General features: G+C 35.5%; 1 protein-coding gene across 17 annotated transcripts in view; it reads left to right on the top strand.

Annotated features, from left to right (window-relative positions):
- CRPPA (CDP-L-ribitol pyrophosphorylase A) overlaps positions 1 to 24,769 on the top strand; it is a 653,179-nt gene that overhangs the window by 140,052 nt on the left and 488,358 nt on the right. For 15 of the 17 annotated variants that reach the window (XR_012512151.1, XR_012512148.1, XR_012512150.1 and 12 more), the window contains 3 exons: positions 1,363 to 1,460; positions 21,263 to 21,355; positions 21,801 to 21,893. Coding sequence is in view for 10 of the 17 variants with exons in the window: in XM_074379565.1 (XP_074235666.1) it covers positions 1,363 to 1,460; positions 21,263 to 21,355; positions 21,801 to 21,893 (284 nt within the window). In the remaining 7 variants the exon portion in view is untranslated. The remainder of the gene's footprint in view (positions 1 to 1,362; positions 1,461 to 21,262; positions 21,356 to 21,800; positions 21,894 to 24,769) is intronic. The other 2 variants (XM_074379559.1, XM_074379561.1) reach the window with 2 other exon arrangements.

The following is a 24,769-nucleotide window of genomic DNA, read 5'->3' as shown; positions in this document are numbered from 1 at the left end:
AAGATCCAGAAATAACACAAATAGCTTCCCTATCTTTTACCTACCTAGATTCACTACTTAACCAGCTATTTACATTTTGTCTCGTTTACTTTATCATTTCTGTTCATGTACTCCCCTCCCACCTTTTCAGTCACACTTTCTTCTCTGTCTCCTCCTTCATCTCTTCACCTGTAGCACTGTGAACTACTTAATGAGGTGGTGGTTAAACCACCAAATTTATAGTAATTGTTGTATAGCGATCTAATAAAAACAGTAAAATTCTACATAATCCATAGGTGAAATAAGAAACCACAATAGAAATTAGAGGTTTCTAATGATACGATTCTAAATGAAAGCAAATAAAAAATGACATCTTTTAAACTAAATGTGAAGTAATTTAAATTGAGTGAAAATATCACAATGTTTGAGATACAGCTAAAACTGTTACTAGAGGAAAATTTAGAGACTTAAATGTAAATAGTAGAAAAAAGGAAGAGAGTCAGTAACTTAAACATTTTTAAAAAGAAAAGCAGCAAACAAAACTGAAAGATAGTGGAAGGAAGAAAATACTGAAGAATTTTAAGACAGGAATATGGGGATTAATAAAAAGTCTCAGACTTCAGCTCATGGTTGAACTTCATGTCATGAAAACAAGAGGTCACCTTACCTTGAATCAGGGTACCTTCTGATTTGCCTGCTGTAGAACAGGACTTAATATCTTTCGGGAGAATGTATCCAGGGTTTCCAGAGGTGACTCTCACTGTGTCACATAGTTCATAAATTTTAAATTGGACCATCTCAGTTCTTGCAGATGTGAAGAAAATTATTTCAGCTGTTTTTACTTGTTATTACTGTAGTCAGAACAGGAAGTTAATTTTATTGAATTGAAAATCTAGAGGAATGCCAAGGAACATGACGTACTTAACCAGGTACTATACAACAATTACTACAAATCTGGATGGCATAGTAAGTCTGTGCATAGATAACCTGTAGCCTAAAGAGTCAATCTGTTAGAGAAGAAGGAATTTGTTAGGTTCTGGGAAACTTGTTATAAACATGGAAAGATTGAATTGTTGAACTTGAAATGGTAGTCACGTCTAATTACTCCCTACTGAATGTATCCTAAAATATCTATTTCTGTTAGTTCCACAATGGCTCCTTCTTCACCCACAAAGTGTTTAATGGATAGATTTATGGACCTGGGTAGTACACTGAATCAAGGCCATCTTAGTGTGGACACAGATTAATCTACTTGGGCTGAAGTCAGAACCTTCCTATTTTTGGTCAACAGCTAAGAACATCAGTTAAGTTTAGGTTTCAGCATCCTAGGGCCTTGTTATATGTTTTGTTTGAAACCTATTTTTTTTTTTTTTTTAATTTCAGAGAGAATTTCCCAAGAGATTTGTGTAGTTACAGATACAGAGGAAGATAACAAACATGTAAGTCATCTTCTTGAAGAAGTGCTAAAAAGTGAATTAAATGTAAGTATTCAAAGACTGAGTTTGATAAACTTTGATTGCCACTAACTTTTATAGTGTAAATATATCTTTCTCAAAAAACCATAAAAATCTTTTAATCGTAATGTTCTTGTTATTTTGCCTCGATGATTTTCTTTGGTCTCCCAGCACTTACTATCTAAAACATACTCCATACCTCTTTTCATTCCTGTCATGGATTTTCTTCCAATCTCCATGTCCTTTAGGAAGCCTTGCCTGATGCCTGCACTCCCCAGTGTAAGGCTGAGACTTGTCTTAAGAGGCATAGTGGCCAGCACATGCTAGATGCTTAGTAAAGTTTATAGACTCTATGAAGACTAGAGATAGATTAAGAAGAGGAAAGGAGAAAAAGAGAGACATGATGATGAAAGGTGAGATAATCATGATATTGAAAAAGTGAATGAATGTGAAGTGACCAACTTCCTAGTTAAATTCATGTCTAATATTGGGACTAGTAAAATATAAGATGCAATAAGTGTGAGGATATCTGTAGGAACTATATTTTACCACTAAGCTCTACCATTAGTCATTTTTATGACAACTTTCAAGTATTTGGTTTGCCAAACTTATTTTTGTATATTTTAAATAATTGCCCTGCTTTCATTATAAAATGTATAACTTCTAATCAGAGTTTGTGAGCAACATGTGACTTTTTTTTTTTTTTTTTTTTTGACCGAGCCTTGCTCTGTTGACAGGCTGGAGTGCAGTTGTGCTGACCTTGGCTCACTGCAACCTTCAACTCCCTGGTTCAAGTGATTGTCCTACCTCAGCCTCCCGAGTAGCTAGGATTACAGGCACGACAGCCATACCCAGATAATTTTTGTATTTTTAGTAGAGGCGAGGTTTTGCCATGTTGGCCAGGCTGGTCTTGTTTTCTGACCTTGTGATCTGCCTGCCTCAACCTCCCAAAGTGCTGGGAATTACAGGCATGAGTCACTGCAGCTGGCATGATGACCTTTTAATAACATACATAATTCTCATCAAGAGCAGAGGGTAAAAGTTCATTTTAGCTATGTAACTTTTTTTTGGGGGGTGGGGAGAAAGTCTCACTGTGTCACTAGGCTGGAGTGCAGTGGAATGACCTCGGCTCACTGCAGCCTTCGCCTCCTGGTTCAAGCAATTCTCCTGCCTCAGCCACCTAAGTAGCTTGGTCTACAGGTGAGCACCACCACGCCTATTAGCTGTGTCATTTTCTCATGCTAGCACAGTTGGAAAGAAAACAGGCTTTGATATCAGACTGCTTGCACTTTGGATGTCAGCTCTGTTTCCTAATTACCTTATCTGTAAATTGAAACTGTTAATAATAACTATATTATAAAGTTGCTGGGAGAATTGAATAACATGAATATATTTAAAGTGCTTAGAGAAGCATCTGGCATGCAGTAAGTTTTCAATGAATATGAACTATAATAAAACTTTCAATGATAAGTTGACAGAGTGGTGTGACAGTATTACATAGCACAGACTGCTAGTTCCCACACTTCAGTGCTGAACTGAATACATGAGTTGTTAAAATTAACAAATTAGCCAGTGTCTTCTATGTCCTCTTCTCTGAAGAATCTAACTTGAATTAGTATGCTTTAACTTAATTTATAGCTGAAAGATAACAGGGAACTTTTTTACTGTGTATATTCTTAAATTCTTGTCATTACTATACTTTCTCCCTCAAACCATTGTTTATTCTTAGTTGTATAAGTAAATATACACGTAATAGCCACCACAAATCCTTAGGATGATAGCTTAATCATTTTGGTTTTCTGGAACTAATCCTCCAATAGATGCTCTTGTGAGGGCTCACGGGCACAGTATTCCCAAGTTCTTCCATGTGAATAAAATTATTCTTTCGCTCAACACCTTCAAGGTGGTTTTGGCTAGATTAAAAACCATCTTGATTCAACAGTTTTTTGTTGCACATCTTTGATATGCTAACCTGTTTTGTCATGAAGTATTTTGGTCAACTGTGATGAACATCTGACTTTCTTCATCTTATAAGTGACTTAGTTTCTTTCCCTGGATGCCCAAATAATTCTTTTCCTTTAAAGTCCTTTTGTTTGACTATAATTTTCTTAATTATGGTCCTTTGGGATGATACTGCTAGGTACATAGTGGATTCTTCTGGGTAGTTCTAAATCTTGTTATTTGGCATTATTTTCTTTAGTATTTTCTGTTCTGTTACTTTACTTTTCTTCAGGGATTCCTGTTGGATGAAGCTTACATGTTATTTGGGCATCTATAGCTGTTACTTTCTCTTGAGTTTTTCTAATCTCTTAATTTCTTCTTTATTTTCTTACTTCCTGTCTTTTCCTTCTGTTGAGGCATTACCTTTTGTGTTTTTTTAATTTTAGTCTTCATTTCTGAAATATTTTTTTCTTCTCATCACCTTGTTTCCAAGTTACTCCAAGTCTGACTTTTCTGGTTCCTTTATTTTCTTAATTTCTATTAGCTTATTAAATAATGGGTTATTATCTTCATATATTTTATGACTAGTCTTTCTTAAGTGCTTGTGTTTCCTGCATGGACATTATTTTGCTCTTTATTCTTTCTTTGCTTTCCTTTTCTTTTCTGACACAGGGTCTTGCTCTGTCACCCAGGCTGGAGTGCACTGGCACTATCATGGCTGTCTGCAGCCTTGGCCTCCTGGGCTTAAGCAATCCTCCCACCTCATCTTCCTGAGTAGCTGAGACCACAGGCATGCACTGCCATGCCCAGCTATTTTCTTTTTTTGTGGAGACAGGAGTCTCCATTTATTGTGCAGGCTGGTCTCAAACTCCTGGCCTCAAGTGATCCTCTCACCTTGGCCCCCCTAAGGGAGGAAATACAAGGATGGCCACTGCACCTAGTCCTATTGTTGCTTTTAAAGTAGAAGAGTTTTATTTAGTTTAGGAGGAAGGGATGGGTCAAAATAATACTTCCGTGGCCCTCTTTTGCCTGCACTTTCTCTTTCCTTTATTCCTAGTACACCTCTCTTGGTCCATCTGGACTTCTCAGGCTGGTCCTTTAACATACCAGGGCGCTTTTCTTTATTGGTTTTGAGTGTCCTCTGAGTCCAGACCCTCAGTTATCTCTCGCAGAGAACCTTCATGTGGTTCCTTTGTTTTCAACTTTGAATTAAAGCCTACAAAGGCTTCTCCTAGTTTCTGTTGCTAGTCCCGGAATGGAATAGCCTGCTAAAGTCTCCAGAAAGTACCTGATGATGATTCTCTTGTTTTCTGTCTTTTTTGGTTTACTTTCATTTTCTTCTACAGTTTCTTAAACTGTTTGTGTCTTTATGTGTGCTACCAATTTACCCTTGCCCACTGATACTTTTGTGTTTTTTTTTTTCTCCTTTGGTTGTTTTTAGACACTGCCTCACTCTGTTGCTCAGACTAGAGTGCAGTGCCATCATCTCAGCTCACTGCAACCTCTACCTCCCAGGTTCAAGCGATTCTTGTGCCTCAGCCTCCCAAATACTGGTTTTATAGTAGGTAATGTCTGTAGGTCTTTTGTTTTCATATCCTTCTTGCTTTTGTCTGTTTTTATGAAGGGTCTGCGGAGATTCAAATACTAAAATCACATTTCTAGCTTTCCAGAATCTTTTTCCCCTTGATACTTTGTGTGCTCTCCTGGGCATTTATAATTTTTAAAGAGCACTGAAATTTCTCTTTTAATTTCAAGTATTTAATTCATCTATGAATATAGATACAGCAAATTTGGAATTTTTAAAAATTAGATTTGACTTGAACTTACGGATTTCTTTCATATACTAGACAAATCTAAGAAGTATTCATATATTTAAAAGTAAGAAAATCACCATTCCTCAAAAACCTCTTAATTGTAATATCCTCCTTTTTGAAGATACTTTAGACTTTTTATTTATTTTTAATGAGCTAATGTAGAACTTTCTAAAACTGAACTTCGGATGTGCTGTTACTTTACTCAGAGAATCTTGGTTGACCTTGAAGGGAAATAGCATTTTTGCTAAGCCCTTCCTGGCATCTAAATTTGATTAAAAAGAATTAAAAGTTTTTAAAAACCTGTTATGCCACACAAACCTAAGAGAATGCTTCCCCTTAGAAATAGCCACAATACTAATTACAGAGTGCTAGGAGTAGTACTGAAATGAGTAGTTCCTTTGACCCCTTTGTGGGTCTCGCTAATAAGCTGGCGCATTTACTCAGCCCAGAGGTCTCAGCCCCTAATGGGATGGCCATGCAGGTGAGCAAATACAGGGGCCAGGACAAGTCGTTCTGGGTGCTGACAGTAATAGAACTTCTTGTGGTGCCACGGCAGCATGTAGGGAAGGTATCCGTGACCTCTGGAGTCCCAGATAACGTGTGTTACATTGTGCTCTTTCATCTTTGCTGTCTACTATTATGTGACCAGCTCCCAATATATCAACATGGATTCAGTGTCTCTCAAAGTGATCAAGCGGTTGTTGAAAAGAAAGACAAGGAAACATTTTTCCTTAAAGCTGGACCCAGGGGAGACACCACTAATGCTGCTCCGTGCGTGTCTGACATTCTCCTGAAAACCTGTTTTTTGTTAGGCTCTTTCAATAGGGGAGGGTGAATGAGGTTACACAAAGTTTCAGAGATAATTATACAAAAAGAAACATAAGCAAAAACTGTTGTCCAAAGATCACGATACGGTTTTGTAAAAGTGGAACAATGTAAAAGTTAGTTTCTGTGCTTCAGCATGAAAACTATAAACCTTAGCAAGAATACAGGTTAATTATAAACTTATAATTATCAGCAGGAAAAGCATTGGGCACACAGCTGCATAGAGAACAGGATCTGACACAGGACTATTGGCCTGACCACAAAACTGCAAGAAAGGGGAGACCCCATGTAGGCCTGGAGAAGCAGTGGGAGAAGCAAGTCTTTTACATCTTTATCTCAACCACAGAGGTTTTTCCTGACGACAGACACCCCTCATGCATCCATTTATAGACTCTCCAAAAGAGTTGCATTCCCTTATCAAGGCCATAATCAAGATGCCTTTCCTGGGAAAGGAATCTGAGTAATAAGACACTCTATTACATGTCTGTTTATAGGCAGCCTGCAACAAGAAGCTTATTAGGTACTATCATCTCTCTCTGGCCGTCAGGCTATGTGGTTTGTCTTTTACACAGAGTTCATGTTTTTGCAAAAGAGCATAGCAGGAGGAAAAGTCACAAGCTGCATTTTAACTCTTTACATTATTCTTCATTTTCTCAAATATAATCAATACAGTAAGTAACAAGCATAACAAAGCAGATAACTCATTTCGGGGAAACCAAATTCTAAGAGAATTTTCAGGTTAAAAATAAACAATTTCGTCTTGTTATTTCAGATGCTAGGGTTTTGCCAGTTCTTCCAGAAGCTTGGAATTGCTCAGTCACCACTGAGGGGTCCACAGTGTTCCCAAGCAGTTTAAGTGTTTAGCAACTCAGTGGAGTGTCAGGGTCATAGCTTTGCACCAGCCCTCTTGGTATCCGAGTTGCTGTTTGGCGTCTAGGAGGAATTAGGCTGCATGACTGAATTGAAGGGTGGTGGAGGTAGAGGATTTTACTGAGCAGTGGAAGTGGCTTTCAGTGGGATGGGGTGCTGGAAAGGGGATGGGGTGGAAAGGTGGTCTTCCCTTGCAGTTTGGCTGTCCCCTGCTGAACTCTTCTGTGAAGTACCAGCATCAAGCAATCCCTCTGAATTCAAACTGCTTATCTTTGATGGCTGCTGCTTCTCTTCTCTCCTCTGCCACTTCACTCTGCTGCTCTGCTGCCCCTCTGCCAGTATAGCCTGGGATTTTTATGGATACAGGATGGGAGGCAGGGTGGGCCAAAAAGCAACATTCGAGTGAACAAACAGGAATGCATGTTCTTTGTGTCACTGTACCAGGCTTGAGGGTGTGGCCCTCACCAGGGACTGCCTCCTCCTACCCTGTATTTCCCTGCCTCCTGTCTGTATCAGTACTATGCAATACTTTTCCCTTTAAAATAACCCTGTGATGTCCCCCTTTATTTTACATACAAATAGAAATAGGAAACCTTGGAGTTTGATTTGCCTAAGATCATGTAACTAGTGAATATAGATGTTAGTTGAGTCAAAGTGGTCTCTACTAATTAATAATCTAAGGAAAGGTGAGATATAAGACTGAGATTTTTAAGTTTGACAAGGGGCTGATACCTAATGTGTGAAAGACATCCCCTTGGGAAAGGATTTACCCAGTTTTGTATGTTTTTTCTCTTCCCTTATAAAGGTAAATTTATCTCATGACATTTTTCAGCTTAAAACTAACACAAAATGCAATGTATTCTAACATTTTTACCTCTCAAAGCTTTTATCCTACTTTGAAAAGAATGTGTAGAAGGATGAAGTCACCACTATTGAAATCCTGGCATCTGTAGGGCAGATCAGTGTGGGTGTGGAGCTGCTCAACACACAATGGGAGGATTGTTTTGTTAACATGAAAAGAAAAAATGTTTTCCTTTGAAATTAAGGGAAAAGATTGGGTATGTTTATTGTAATTATCTGTACTAGAATCTTGCAACATACCTTGCGGGTGAACCAAGTATCTAGCTTTAATGTAATGATACACACCAAATACCTGGAAGAGGTTGTTAAACAGTTAAATAAAGAGCTAACATGGGAAAGGCACCCTCTCCTCCTCCCCCCATACACTGGCCGTTTTCATTGATACTTAAAAGACAAGGTTTTGTTATCAGTCTTTTATTTTCCTCCTTCGTTTGCCTAAGCATTTTGAAGTGTTTCACAGACCTTACCAGATTTGGAGATAGAGGTCTCCAGAGATAGATCATAGTGGTAGACAGTTGCAAAGGGACCTCTCTCACTTATTCTCACTTCTCAGTAAATATCGGACAATACTTTATATTATACTAAAGATAGTAAGGAATTTATAAGTAGGAAGATATGGTTAGTCTTCTTTACCTTAATTATCTAATTTACCAAATAATAAATGCCTATCATGATATAGTCACTAGATACAGGGAATTGAACTGAGCAAGTATGATTTCCTAGTTCCAAGGAGTATATTGTCCAGTTGGGGGTTGAAAAGTAAACAAATGCAAATTAAAATGTCAAATTTTGATGAATATCCTCAGGAAAACCTAACTGTGCTTATTTATGTAAGACATCCAGGGAAAGTGACTTAGACTGGGAATGGAAGGCAGAAAGTGAAATCTCTTAGCAGAGGTGGTATTTAACTAAGCCTTTAAAGGTAATAAAGAATTACCTATTTAAAGAACAAACCAAAAGTAACAGTATGTGAAAGCCACATCAAGTGCTTCATTGGGGCACAGAAAGAAAGCCTCTGTGGTTGGAGAAGCAAATGGAGTGGAGGTGGGAGTAGCAGGAGACAAGGAAAGAGGTGGTGACAGACCCAGAGACAGCCTTGTAGGCTCTTTATGTTGAGCTTACCACTTCTATTACCATTGCTACTATTACCACTTACATAATGTTTTAAAAGGAAAATGTAGAAAAGACTCTATTTGGAAATGACATGATCCAGTTTACCTTTACAAGAAGATTATGCTGGCTGCTGACACTTAAAAGTACAGTTCCACAGAGGAAGACCTCTGCAGTATTTGTGTTCATACATCACATTACCTCGAAACACATAATAAGCATGTTCAACCCAGTATTCATTCCTGTAGTAAAAGAAATGGAACTCCAAAAGAATGCTGATCTATACTCTGAATAAACAGGGACTATAGGGGCTTTTCATGTATTTTTGTTATCCACTCCTTCTTGTTTCCTGGAGCACATAAGTTAATTATTGTTTTGAGTAATCACAAATGACAAGTAGGGTGTAACTGAAAATCATGTTTAAAGCATGCTTTGATTTTGTTGAGACTGTTCTGTGATACTTAGTTCTTTTTTTTTTTTTTTTTTCTCTTATGCCCTCAAAGTTGTGTCCAGTGTGTGGATCTATGCCTTTTGTTATAGAACTTGGTAAATTCACTGTATGACATATTAGTCAAACAAAACATCAAAAATAGCACATGCAATAAAGAAAAGCAGAGAGAAGATAAACGGAGCAAATTAAGCCACAGCAGCATCCTAAGAACTATCCAAAACAGTTATTTTATGCTTATTGTCATATGTATTATATTTTAGTCTGAATACACAGGCTTTTTGGTTTTTGCATCTGAATACTGTATAGTTAATAACAATGAAATAACACTGGAAAGCTGCTTTTTTCTCCTGGACTTCTGACTCTGAACAGTGCCACATTAATGTGGTGCATGCATTTGTATACAAGAATACAGAAACTAACCAAAAACCATCTCATTAAATCCATTTGGTTTATTTGGTATGGTAGCCAGATTTCCTGAGCAATTCTCCAGAGGTAGAAAGAAAGTCCAAAATGATGGACCACCTAGTTGCATATGATGGTATGAATTATATTTGTGTTGTATTTAATAAAATTAATAATTTATATTAATAATGGATTGTCATGGTTTTAAAAGGTTAATTGAGGGAGCTAGGATAATTTGCTTGAAATATTATTTTCTCTATTTTTTTATTTGTGTATTTCACATATCTTTTTCATCATTTATATTCTTGAAATACAGGAACCTGTTGAAATATTAGTCTCCCAAAAGGAATCAGGTGGTTAATCTGTAAAAAATGGTCTTTTGCACCTTGTCCACTTAGAAATGAGGTCGTTGCTTATAAGTTCTGGACAACCATTATACTAAGCTTAAGAAGTAAAAATAAAAACAGAAACGAGCCACCATCAAATTTGGGTCATGTATTCGTAAAGTCAAGTCTTACCCTTTAACTCAGGAAAATTTTTAATTTTATGCGTAAATATGTTTAGAAGGAAAATCCATAAAAAGGTGACAACGTTGTTTTGTATGTAGATTATAGTTAACCTTCAACAATTGATTTTGAAGAATGCTGTATATTAACTTGCTTAGGTTTAAATTGAGATGTAGTTTCAGAACTCAGTGATGTCATTTTATTGATTTTTTTGACTCGAATGATAGGTTACATGATGTTTGCAAAGCATCATTTTATGCTTATGTTATTCCTAATAATTGAGTTTGGAAATGGATTTTATGTCAAGTATTTGCATACAGTATAGTTTTACTTTACAGTACCATGAAATAGATTATTCTGTTGTTCTAGTAGATTTAGTTAAACAATGGTTCCAAGGTTTTGGTGGTTCTGGGACAACTGAATTAAATACACTACTTTGAGCTTATAACCACAGAAAATTATTCATGTTATCTTGTTACCTGAAAACTTTTTTTCCAAGGCCTACAACTAAGTACTTGGGTTTAAAAAAGTCTTTATCCTTCTCTCTTACATTGGGCACTATATACCTGAAAGGACTATTTAGTATATGAGAGTAAAAGCAAGTCTCTACCCCTTGATTTGTGATTTAAGATCTTCTGCAATCTACAGTGAACTTTTTTGTCACAATGCTATTGCTCTTCTGGCTCAACATGTCTTCAAACAATGTAGTCTTCTACCTCTTACGCACTTATTTTACCGGATTGCCTGCCTTCTCTATTTAAATAGTCAATTTTATGTTTTAAGCCTTAGTTGATGACTCTTTCCATGAAGTTGTTCCCAATCTTTTTTTTCTTATAGTTGTTGGATCTCTTAAATTATTCACTAGTAGTTTTATCAGTCTGCATATCCTGGTTATTATCTGTTTGCACATCTGTTTTACCATCTCTTGTCATGGATCCCTCACACAGTGCTGTGGAGATAGAAGGAGCCAGATAAATAGTTGTGGCTAAAAATGAGCACATGATGAACCAGCAAGCTTCTGGAGTACTTCTCTACCTGGCCAATAGCCAAATATATTGCTGGAGATAAAGAGGTAGCCTCTGGGCATCCATCAATCATGTTAACAGTTGAGAAGAGTTTAAAACATCAAGTATACTCAAGACGTTTGAACTGATTTTCTAACCAGAAGAAAAACCTAAGTTCATAAAAGGAGGAAAGAATAGGTGCTGGCAACAGATGTTGCAGAGATTAGATGAAGTGGAGTTAGCAACAGTGATGAAATTGGTGGTGATCAGCCTTCTGTCAGGAAAGATAGTGTTAGGCAAATGAACTCTGCAGAAGGGACTTTCTAGTGGAGTGAAGAAGATAACCAGTAAGCAATATTTTAAAATCGTATTCTGTAGAATCTGCAGTAAGATTCTACATTGATATTTTAATCTGTTTTTTCTATATTGTCTAGAAATGTACTGCTTAAGAAATATTTTAAGATTTAGACATGGTTCTCAAAAAAGTCAGATGATTTAGTTTTTGTTCAAAATGTAACTTATCCTTAGTATTTTTAAATACTTTGAACCTATAAGTTAAACAATGTGTATTCAACAGGTTACTAATAAGCCATAATGGGAAAGTTATATGAGAGGGAAATTTTACATATAAATATTGCAAGTATATTTCTCATACACAAGAAATGTACATTAATGAAAAATAGTTTGTTTACTACAAAAGGTTTGATGCAATATAATGGCAAGTTTCAGGTTGAACAAATATGGGGGTGATGTTTGAATAGTCCTTAAAAGCCTATTGCATGATTTTCTTGGGATTACATGTGAAATAACTCTTCAGTAAGCTATTCATACATATTATAGCTAATTTGATTTTCTTTATTTTCTATCATTTTGTAAAAACCAGGTGGAAAATGGAGGTTGTTGAGAATCTTTTTGATATTTCTTATCTAGACATTTTGAGAATATTTCTCATGTTGGTGGTACAATGTCAATCAACATCATGTAATTTGAGTGTTATTTTTTCATCACATGATTTTAATATGGAAACAGAATGCAATTATACTTCTATATGCAGTTGTCCCTCAGTATATGTGGGTGTTCCAGTACCTACCTTTCTGCCCTACGAATACTACTTTTTGAGTGCTCTAACCCCTTACATAAAATGAAATAGTATTTACATATTATCTATGTACATCCTCCTGTATCTGTTAAATTATCTTTAGTTACAGTCCCTAGTACAATATAAATGCTATATAGTTACAGTGTAGTTTTGTAAGTTTGTATTTTTGTTTACTTTTATGTATTTCAAATGTTTTTGACCCATGCTTGAATCCTTAGCTGTGGAACCAACAGATTCTGAAAGTAGACTGTGCATGTAGGCAGTGTCTCTACTAGGAAAAATAAAAACTTTATGCATGTAAATTAAATTGTGTTGTAAACTTAGAATTTGAAGAAAAAAAGTTGAATTAGTGAATTGCTTAGTTTTAGTCACTTATGTTTGCAATGGGTTTGGCTTAGTAACATTACAGTTGTCTTTCATTTGCTAGATGAGCGACATATTCCTCAGAATCTTCTCAAAATGAGAGAGGGATTTTAGATTAACCTGGATTCAAATGGTAGCACATTTGTTGGCTCAAAGTGTGATACAAGCACCAGTTGTATCATTATCAACGAGAAACTCCTTAGAAATGTTTATTGTTAACTTTACTCCACATCTAAAAGAATTAAAATCTGCATTTCTAACAAGATTCTCAGTAATTCTCATGAACATTCAAATTAAGAAACACATATCTAAAATTTATTTTGTCTTCGCTCTAGGCTATAAACTTCTGGAGGGCAAAAACCTGTCTAGTTCATTGGCATGGTCGCAGTACACAATTTAGTGTCTGGCTTGTAGCTATCAATAAATATTGGTGAAATGAATGAAAGTATATTAATCATTAATCCATCAATGGCTAAGATACTCAGTTCTTTCTGACCTTGTTTTTATTTTTAATTAAGGCAAATAGGATTTGTTCCTTTTAACTTGCCAATTCTCAGCTTGCAGATGTTTTATACTTTACTAATAAATATAAAGGGATCATTTTACTGTTTGTATCGTTTTCACATATCATTGGTGATTTCTCCTGAGTAGTAACTACAGAATATGCCTGCCAAACATGATTTATGAGTTAATGCCAGTTGTTTCCCATCTACTACACGCTGCCTTTTAGTTGTAGTATAATCTGTCAAGAAAGCTCAACAGAAAGAGGAGCAGGATGGTATTTTGTAGCTTTACATTTTGTGTATTCACTATCCAGCTTTGGATGTATAATAAAATGGGGACAGGCACGATGGCTCACACTTGTAATCCTTGGGGAGGCCAAGGCAGCCAGATCACCTGACGTCAGAGGTTCGAGACCAGCCTTGCCAACATGGTGAAACTCCCGTCTCTACTAAAAATATAAGAATTAGGCCGGCATGGTGGCAGGTGCTTGTAAACCCAGCTACTTGGGAGGCTGAGGCAGGAAAATTGCTTGAAACCGACAGACGGAGGTTGCAATGAACTGAGGTGGTGCCACTGCACTCCAGCATAGGCAACAGAGCAAGACTCAGTCTCAAAAAAAAAACAAAACAATAAACAACAGGAGCCTTAAATTCTATGTGTTAGGTGCTTAGGTTTCTTAGCATCAGAGCTTGTCATTTTCCATTTCATGGTCTTTGTAGTGCAGCATCAGAACAATAGTTGGCTTTCAAAGTGAGTCTTAACAGTGAGAGACGGATGCACAAAGGACGTCTTACCACAGTACTGTCTTCTGTTACCACCAACTGCTCAGCATATGTTTAATGCAGTGGGTCAGAAGCACTTCACATTACTTCAAAATTAAATCTGAAGATTGAAGTGTGAGGCCACTTCTTAAATACTTTCTTCCCTTTCCAGACCCAGAAGCATCACAGTTAAGGGAATGTATGTACTGGCAATTAAGATTGTTACTACTTAACTGACTTCCTCCAGAATATATGTTCCTCCCCTGCCCCACTTCCTCCTGGAGTTGACTTTGGGACTTGTGGAATTACTTCCCTCTGGGTAAGAGTTTCATGATGTCTCTGACAAGGTAATAGTACCCAGAGTAACACTGATGTCCAGTGTGCTTTAGAGTTTATATATGTGGATCTGGGAGTTGAAACAGATCTGAGCCTGAGTGCTTGCCCCTTACTGGCTGTGTAATCTTAGATTATTCAAACTTTTGTGCGTGTGCTGCTTTATCTATAACATGAGGATGATGATACACCTCGCAGTTTTAAAATAATTGTTGAAAGTAATTAGCACAGGTTCTGGCAACTTATAAAGCCTCAGTAAATATAATATATTAAATTTAAAGGGGTAATGGTGATAGGTTTTGAAGGGTCCTCTAATAGTAGAAGATAAGTAAGAAGTGAGTAGAGTAATAACAGCAAGCATTTATGACCCAAAACATGAATGTTACTGGGTCTTTACAGATATTCAAAGATGAATGACTTGAGAGCACACATATTAGACTTTAGACTTTCTGGAACAGTAGTTGTTGGGAGAAGTCCTTGGACTCGGAGGCAGTATCCACTGCATTATACAGCACTGCAAATGGATCTTCAGGGCTGAATGTTAGACTTCAGTCTTTGTGCTGTGACTTTAAGTTATATAGTGAGGGAAGCACCAGTCCTTTCACTGGTGTGTTAAGAGACTGGGATCCAACAGCAGTGCAGTGTTTCAGAACCTTGGTTATAGTCCTATTTTGCCTACCTACCATCTAGGATTGGGAGAGTATCAAGACCTGCTTTGGCATGATCAGCTAGTTAAGGTTTAAGTCCTATGGTGGCAGGTCGTGAAGTGGAGGGCCACTGTTAAGATCCACCAGCTTACCATTCATGTAGTTTATATAACCTAGAAGACTGATAACCCAACTTCTTAGCTCGCAACTCTACCAGGATTGATTTCTTTAAAGCCTTCCAAGAGGACAAGCTTTAGAGAAGACATTTTGGAAAAGTTAACCGTTAACCCTTCACATATTAACTTAGCCAGTCCTCATATCAATTCTATATTGTACTCATTTTACTGATGAGTAAACTGAGCCACAGGGCTTGTGTAACATACCCAAAGTCACACAACAACGATGTCCTGGAGATAGATTCAGACCCAAGGATGTTGGTACAAGAGCCCATGGTCTTTAAAACAATAAAACAAACAAAAAACTTAAAAGCTTGCTCTAAGAAATTAAGTAGTAAATGCTGAATGCTAGGTAGACAAAAAGGGATGTTAATTGTTGGCATGTTCACAGAATGGAAAGAAAATGTGTGTCTCTACAAGTCAGTTGTTTATGCTGATATTAGTGCCATTGTTTGAATGGTAGATAGGCAAGAAGTTGGCAGATTCAGACTCAGAGATGACCCAGCTAGCGTTTTCTGTAAACAGATGATTAACTTCTCAGAAACACATATTTGAACCTCTGACTCATGGGAGTTGAACCAAAACCTTTCAGCCTTAGTTAGGTCATAATGCTTTTTGAAGTGAACATATTTTTGACAATCCATCTTTATTCTTATGCATGCTTTATATAGTATTAATATTGTGAATACACAGATGTTTGCATTTAGTTTATGGCAAATCTTTCCTAAACTTGTTAGGATGTAAGGAAAGTTTCATTTTTTTGTTGCTGTTGTTGGACTTTAATTTACTGAACACATTGGAAGTTTGTTTTAAATTTTGTTTAAATGTCTTTTGAACCAGAATATTTACAGAAGAAGTTCTTCTAGCCAGCGGATTGTTCCATTTGTTGTGTTTGAGTGCAGAAACATCAGGAATGACAGCATGTGATGATTCCATAGGATTTTTTATAAACGACCTAATAGCATTGTCTAATGTGGTCTTTGTTGATTAAAGGTATCACAGATACCTTTGCTATATTTAGGTAAAATCTAAGTTCCTTTACTCAAGCATGGAAAATACTGATTGTTTTCTGTTGGGGAGGAAAGCAGCATGACTAAAAGAATTATACTAAAGTGGAAACAATTATTAAGAGTCTAAATTTCAAGAAAAAAATTTCAGTTTGGCTTTTCAAGAGTACAGAAATACTAATATTTAATAACTTTCATGCAAATGCTGTGTGTGCATTTCTATCTTTGTCTATGGTCATTAGCTGAAGAATGACTTTTCGAAGTGCAGTTTTAAATGTATCATGTAACTGAACAAATAAATTTTAATTACGGTAACACTATGTAGCTGGGCAATGTGCTTTCCATATATCTATATTATATATTCTAAGAGTGTATATCCTATTAACTGTTAATACATGTAATAAGAAATAAATAATAGCTTTGAAGGAACAAGTAGATATTAATGTCAATATGGACCAAAGTTGTCATAGGCTTGAATGAGCCCAGTATTTGTGATAATACAGAAAAATATCCTTAGAGTTGAGGAATATTTGTGTTGAAGAGCAGAATGGGTGGTTAGGATTTGAATAGGTAGAATATAAGTAGACTATGAAAGGCATTAATGTTAAAGTCACTGTTTTAGATGTACTCTAATAGGATTTATATGCATATACATGTTATATATATATATATATATATATATATATATATATGTAATTGCATGTTCTTAATGAGAAAAATGAAGCTCTTCTAGGAATACTAATCTTATAATACTCTTAATGGTTAGGGAATACTTTGCTTTTTTATAAAGATGTATAATATTAAAATGAAATAATTCCTTAGAGTACTTAAATATAGTAGTGACAGCAAGGTAAATATGATGAAGGTCATTCACAAAATGTTTCTTCTCCACTGCTTTAAAAACAGTAGAAAATTAGCAAAATTACTAACAGTAACCAAGCAAATCTGAGAGGCCCCACTTAATGCATACATTTTTAAAGGTAACAGTCAAGAAAGTAAGTGCAGATTGCAATCTGGCTAATAAGTTCTAAACGCTGCACATGGATCTCCCAGACCTTGTAATGAGGGCAAAAGTTGATTCATTAAGATAATTTTTTTATTTTTAACTTATAAGCAGATTGAGGGGCTGAAATGAGGGCCAAGGAGAATCCTTCAAGAGTAGAAAATATGTCAATTTCCTGTGGCATCTCATAGAGGCAGAGAAAACTATCACTGCCTGTTTTTGTTTTAACACTCTAACTCATAGAAAATAACTAGGAAAGGTACAATTCGTATTTAAAAAAAATTATAATGCATATAAGTAGTAGTAAACCTGGATGAAATCTGAGACCTCCTTCTTCTTCCAAATTACACCTTTTCTGTAGAAGAACTCAGTGAGAATCTGAATTCAAGAAGGTTAAAAATTCAAAACACAACATTGTAAGAGATTAACAGTAGTTGAATAGGGAACCAAATTAATATGAGAGCAGCACTATTATAGAACTAACTAGTCTCTTAGAGAAACAATATAACAAGTCAGGTAACTCAGAGGGAAAAGTCAAGATAATTGTACCATATTCCAATAAAAAAATAAATGATAGCTAAAATAGAGTGGGTGTTTAGATGATTAAGGCAGCCAATATGTCGACAGTTTTCAGATATTAAGTAGAAAAATCAAATTCTTCAGACAGCTAGAAGAAAGTTTTTTTTAAGTAATTCTTTTTGACCTAAAGGGCATATTTTCAGGAAAAGCTTAGAAATAACAGTTGGGAATAAAACTTACTGTGCTTGATTTGGAAATTCTCCGTGAAGAATAATTCAGAGAGACTTAGATGCAAAACCCATAAATAAGCAAAACTTAGGATAATCTGACCTCTTACATGTCTACAATATTCACTCCAAATATAATGAAGCATTATCTACAAGCATTGGAGGGAATGAAGGTGAAATCCAAGAGTATCACCACAAGCCACGTTTTCCTCTGGTGATAAGACTAAAAGAAAAAATCTCAAATGTAACAACTGTGAGTACTTGGAAGGGTGGTTGACGGATGGGGGAAAAACTGCCTGACATTGAAATCCAAGAAAATAAATGGCAAATGGCTGAATGACAAATGAAGTATAAGAAGCAGAAGGAAGGCTGGGTGCAGTGGCTCATGCCTGTAATCCCAGCACTTTGGGAGGCTGAGGCCATTGGATCAGGAGGTCAGGAGTTGAAGACCAGCCTGACCAATATGATGAAACCCTGTTTCTACTAAAAATATAAAAAATTATCCAGGTATGATGGTGCAGGCCTCTATTCCTATCTACTCTGGAGACTGAGGCAGGAGAATCACTTGAACAGGGAGGCAGAGGTTGCCATGAGCCAAGATTGTGCCGTTGCATTCCAGCCTGGGCAACACAGTGAGTTTCCATTTCAAGAAAAAGAAAGGGCAGAAGGAAAACAAGTAATATTTTAAAGATAGTGGCACAGTGATTGTAGATCTGTGAGGGAAAGTATAAACCAAATTTTTATTTCTAGATAAACTATTCTTAAAGAAACAAAAACTCAAGGAACCTAAAAATGTTCAGGCTTTAGTTAAAAAAAAAAAAATCCAAAACAAGCAACTACTTGCACATAGTCATCTAATAATACAGTGAATTAAGAAGAAAAATTTAGAATTGGGGAAATTTTGTTAACTCAATTTCCTTGAAGATAATGTCTAAATTACATTCATTATGGCCACAAAATAGAATAAGAATCTAATAAACCTTTTAGATTTGAAACCACGTGATTGACCAGACCTTGGCTATGGGCAGAACTTAAAGTGTGCTATCTCCTCTTACATGCAGAGGAAATCAGTGAATACTGACTTAGAAAGTTGTCATTACGAGGGCAGTGTCTTTATCCTGCCCATAGCATCTTTTCTTAACCTTTAGAAAGTAAACTTCCTGGAAATGAATTATCTGAATTTTAGCAATACTTTTGGTTTTACAACATTTGGTTTTCATTCGCTAATATTATATGACTTAAAATGACATGCATATTATTCCATTTTAATAGAACATTCATACTTATAGTCTTTCCCTTCATTTGTCTTTCCTGCTTACTACATAAATTATTTGTAGAGAACTGTTGAAATGGTACCCAACTTTCAGAGTTACTACCTTTATATAGTTATTTTTTGATGAGTTTTTTAAAGAACTTTCCCACATTGTTCATTTTAAGAACATACACTATTTTCTTGACACAGGACGTTTTTCTTTTAAAAAAACTGGTGGCATCGTTTTTTTTTTGTTGTTGTTGTTTTGTTTGTTTGTTTTTACAATTAAGTATTTGCTAATGATAAAAACATAAATGTTTCTACCCTCAAAGATCTCAAACTCTGTCCTGAAGAAATTTAACACTTTAATACTAAAAAAAAAAAAAAACAACAGAATATCTCTTAGGTTGTCATTCTCTATATGCAGAAGAAAATTTTAAAGTAAGATTTTTTTTTCTGAATTCAGAATTCACTTGGGCATCTTTGTTGAATTTAAGATCTGATGATACGGTTGCCTTATTTCATATCTGTCAAGTCAGAAATTTGGCAGGATGTAACACTATACCCTACTTTCATACAAATAACTCAACATGACACAGTATCATAGATGTTGGTGGAAGACCTGAGACTACAGGGTCAGAGAAAAAGACGGTTTATTACAACCATAGCACTAGCAAGAACAAAAATGTAGCTCTCGTTTTTTTTCGGAATTCGAATTTCCATGGAGAAATACAAATAGGGTTAGTTGTTGCTAGGCAGTGGGGTTCTTTAAAAAGAAGCTTGATAGTAGAAAACCCTGGCCTTGTATAGGCAAACCAGCCCATCTGCTCCTTAAGAGAGAAGTATTACTCTGAAATGCCATGTAAGCCTAATCCAGGGAGAGAGATGTTCCCATCTTAGTGGAAAATCTGTTCTAGGAGGAAATATCTCTATGCTTGCAATTTGTGCAAACATCCTTGCAAAGAAAGTATGGAACAAGTTAGCTGTGAATGCCTTAGAAAATGTTTGAATACATGAGAGACTTTTGAAAAAATTCTCCTCCTGTAATATCTAGATGTTACCACTTGATCAAACTTACTATTGCAGAATGGATACTAGTTTCTTTTTGATCGTAATTTTAATGAATTGTTGACAACTATGGCCTTTCGGCTTTTTTTATTAATCTTTGAACCTTTTGCTCAGTAAGAATTTTAAACTGATATAAAATTTTTAAAATTTAATATCTAATTTTTATAGTGACGCTAAGACCTTGAAACCTTTATTTCCCTTATTCTTCAGTATTTTGTCAAAATCATAGCAAATTAAGCTACTAAGTAGATAATGTGCAGAGTTACAGAGTTTGATGTTCGACTGAGGAACAGCATTGTATTATTTTTAGAACTATGAAATGTAAAGCATTCTAAATGTAATACTAGTATGAATCACTGAAATGTGATTTCCTGTGTAATTAATATAGCAAGGGTATCACAGATTCCTTGTCTAGAAATTCTTAAGTTTTTGTTCATATTGTTATAATAGAAAAATCTTGAAACAAGCTAATTAGAATATTAAGTTATATGGAATAAAAATCTTTTTAGGAAAGTTTGTGTAATATGTGTTCTTTTCTAAATCTAATCTGGGACTACTTGTAGTAGTGAACTCACTGACAGTTTTCTAAAGGATAGTCTTTGTAGTTTAAATCTTTTCTCACTTATATTGTTGTAATGATTTCTTACTCCTTTCCCCACTTCTAGTCATTTCAGGTTTAGTGAAGTCTATTCCTTGTATTAAAACTGTTATTTAATATGCCTCTAGGTACCTGCAATTATCCCTGTAACCTTTCTCTTTTAGTCCTTCAACACGTTCTTCAATATTTATTTGTATAAGATAAACCAGACTACTAGCATGTTCTGGAATATAATCTGTGTGTGTCTACATTTTTTTTTCCTATCTGAAACAATTTTCTGTACCCTTGTTAGCTAAAACATGCATTATTCATAGCCTAGTTCAAATGACTTCTTGATAACCTGATGAACTTCAGCTTGTATTACTTTTTTAAAAATATATGATCCTTAGTTTTATGTGTCTCTCCTCTAGCAATTATGTGCTTCTTTGTAACAAAGATGTTTATGTTTGGTCTAATTTGTGAATTCATTTCTGTTTTTTTCCTACTAGCATGTAAAAGTCACATCTGAGGCTCTGTGTCATGCTAGCAGAGATCTTCAGCAAATCATCCTAGATCAGTGCTACAATTTTGTTTGTGTGAATGTAAGTCAATTCAAGTGATTGAAAGCACTCGAGGATATGAGCAAATGTAACGTGGAAGAAAACTAATTTGATTCTTAAATATTTATATATGAGATTTTGATGAGTTATTTTACATGTTTTTAGAGATTTTTATCTTTGAAAGAGAAATAATACTTTTAACAAGCTAAATCCCACAATGAGAACAGTGATATTTTGGACAACATTGTCAGTTTTCTGTTTTGTATCTGATCTAAAGTAGATAATAAGGAAGACACAGGTTGACTCAATTGGTAGATGAAATTTTGACATGCATAACTTTATGGATATCCTTTAAAATTGTTTATGAATTGAAAACTAAGCTTGTTAAGTATTTTGAATGTTATGCAGAATCTCTTCATTTTTTTCCTTGAATTTTAAGTCATTTAAAAATGTCTTCTCATATCACTTTATTTTTCTGATCTTTTAGGTTATGACTTCTGATTTTCAAGAAACCCAGAAGTTACTGAGCATGCTTGAAGAAAGTAATCTTTCCTTTTTATATCCTGTTGTTGTCATTTCAGTAAGTGAAATTAATGCAGATTTTCTCAAATTTATGCTTCCTTCTTTGTAACTAATGTATGTATTTTTAAAAACTTGATCCAATTGAGAGCATTAACTGAAACTCAAAAGAAACTCTTCTTTGTGGATTACTCTGCTTACTCTCTTGCTATGACTTCTATTACTGAATGTCTTTATTATTACAGTCATTTGGTTGAATTAACAGGTTTGGAAGTCTTTTTCAACCCAGCAGTCAATTTCATTTTTTTTTTTCCTGCACAAAAAATGGCAGGGTATTCAGCTTAAGTCAACTGGTTGTTTGGATAATATAAAATAGTTTTATTTAATATATTATCAGAATATTATTAGGGAAGCATTCCAGTTGTTAATGTGAAGAAAAAAACCTAGTAGAAGAAAACTGGTTCTTGGATTGTTTCATTTTCTGTGTTCCACTGAAAGCAAAAGTAGAACAAGCAGCAAATAAAAAAGAATTCCTAGAAGAATGGCCTATGAAAGTTTTGGAGAGATTTTTCCATGAAAATCTAAAAGTATATGTTTAGTGCAGAATTTATTTCATTAGCCTGTTAAACTATATAGCGGAGGGGACTATCAGAGAGTAAAGTTGGGAAGGAACAGAATTAGAGCCCAAAGCCCTCTAAACTGGCTGAGGAGCAGAATCTATAGTTAGTAGCATTTTGCTGTGTGAAGGGGTTCCAGACATTAAATTCTCTGAAAAGCTTAGTAGCTGCCAAGTTTTTAAAGCTCAGGACCATCCCATAGTCTGGGAATGTAATTCTTTTCAGATAAGGTTAATAATAAGATAATTTGCAATATAAATAACTTGACTGAGTAATGCAGCTAGTAACAAGTTAGCATCTCCAACAAACTGAGAGATATAATTAATTCAGTGGCTTCTTTATTTGGTCATATACCATAAAGGTAACTTTCATAGTTGCATGTGGTTATTGAAACCCAAGGTTCTTATGTAATTGATCTTCATGCATCACAGATGCTTCCGTTGAGCTTTTTAGGAACAATGTGGAATATATCCATTGTTGGAAGCCTCTGAGACTCTGTAGGATAGAGGTAAGTTCAGAGTTTTGTGTTTGGCCTTTTATTCTCTCTCCACATTTACTCGCTTAGAAATCTCATTTTTCCATATTCCCAGTTATGCTGATGAGGCCATCCAGTGTAGTTAATTAAAACTCTATATGCTAAAATATTGTAAAATGTTTATTTTATATTGGGACATTATCCTTTTCTAATACTTGACTGCAGGCATACTTCAGTTTCTTGCACTCTGAAGATACATGTTTTACAAATTGAAGTTTTGTGGCAAGCCTGTGTCTAGCAAGTGTATTGGTACATTTTTCCAAGAGTGGTATGCTCAGTTCATGTGTCTATCACATCTTGGTAATTCTCACAGTATTTTAAAATTTTTCGTCATTACAGTCTCTGCTGTGGTCGTCTATGATCAATGATCTTTGATATTACTATTACTGTGTTCAAGCACTGCAGATCACATCTGTGTAAGATGGCAGGCTTAACTGATAAATGTGTATGTACTGATTGCTCTTCTGATTAGCTGTTTCCTCATCTGTCTCCTTACATTTGACACTCCCTATTCGCTGAAACACAACAATATTGAAATCAGGCCAATTAATAACCCTACAATGACCCCTACATGTTAAAGTGAAAGGAATAGTCCTGTGTCTGTCACTTTCAGTCAAAAGCTACAAAGCCTACAGAGCAAGGCCCTAATTCCCTTCAATTCTGTGATGACTGTGGAAAGTGAAGAAGTTCCAGAAGAGTTTGAAGCTAGCAGAAGTTTATTCACGTGGTTTAAAGAAAGAATTGTCTTTATAACAGAAAAATGGAAGATGAAACAACAGGTGCTGATGTTGAGGCTGTACCACATTATTCAGAAGAGGTAGCTGAGATAATTGATGAAAATAGTAATGCTAAATGACAGATTTTTCAGTATAGATGAGACACTTCTACTGGAAGAACATGCCAGTGTGGGGGCTTTTATGGACAGAGAGGAGAAGTCAATGCCTGGCTTCAAATGATAGACTGACACTTCTTAGGAGCTAATGCAGCTAGTGACTTTAAGTTGAAGGCAGTGCTCACTTACATTCTCAAAATCCTAGGACCCTTAAGAATTGTGCTAAGTCAATTCTCTGTGCTCTGTAAATAGAACAAAACCTGGATCACAGCACATCTGTTTACGGCATGTTTTACTGAATATTTTAAGCCCACTTTTGAGACTTAATGCTCAGAAACAAAGATTCCTTCAAAATACTTTTTGAAAAACTGCTTATTGATAATGTACCTAGTTACCCAAGATCTTTGGAGATGTGTAAGAAGATGAAGGTTGCTTTTTGTCTGCTAACACAACATTTATTCATCAGCTCATAAATCAAGGAGTCATTTAGATTTTCATTTCTCATTTTTGAAGAAATACCTGGTGTAAGGCTATCATTGTCCTAGATAGATTCCTCTGATGGATCTGTGCAAAGTCAGTTGAAACCCTTCTGGAAAGGATTCACCGTGCTAGTTGCCATTAGGTACATTCATGATTCATGGTGGGGGGGGGGTCTAATGTTAACAGGAGTTTTGAACTTGATTCCAACCCTCATAGAAGACTTGGAGGCATGTGACTTCACTGGAGGAAGTAACTGCTGATGTGGTAGCAATAGCAAGAGAATAGGAGTGGAGTCTGAAAATAGATTGAATTGTTCTAATCTCATAAAATGTAGATGGATAAGGAGTTGCTTCTTATGGATGAGCAAAGAGAAAGTGGTTTCTTGAGATAGAGTCTAATTTTGGGAAAGATACTGTAAACGTTTAAATGACAATAAAGGATTGAGAATATTACATAAACTTAGTTGATAAAGC

The sequence above is a fragment of the Saimiri boliviensis genome, chromosome 10 (genome assembly GCF_048565385.1).
Source record: "Saimiri boliviensis isolate mSaiBol1 chromosome 10, mSaiBol1.pri, whole genome shotgun sequence".
Classification (NCBI taxonomy): Eukaryota; Metazoa; Chordata; class Mammalia; order Primates; family Cebidae; genus Saimiri; species Saimiri boliviensis.
The sequence above is the reverse complement of the archived record's forward strand: the minus strand, read 5'-3'. Positions and strand labels throughout refer to the sequence as shown.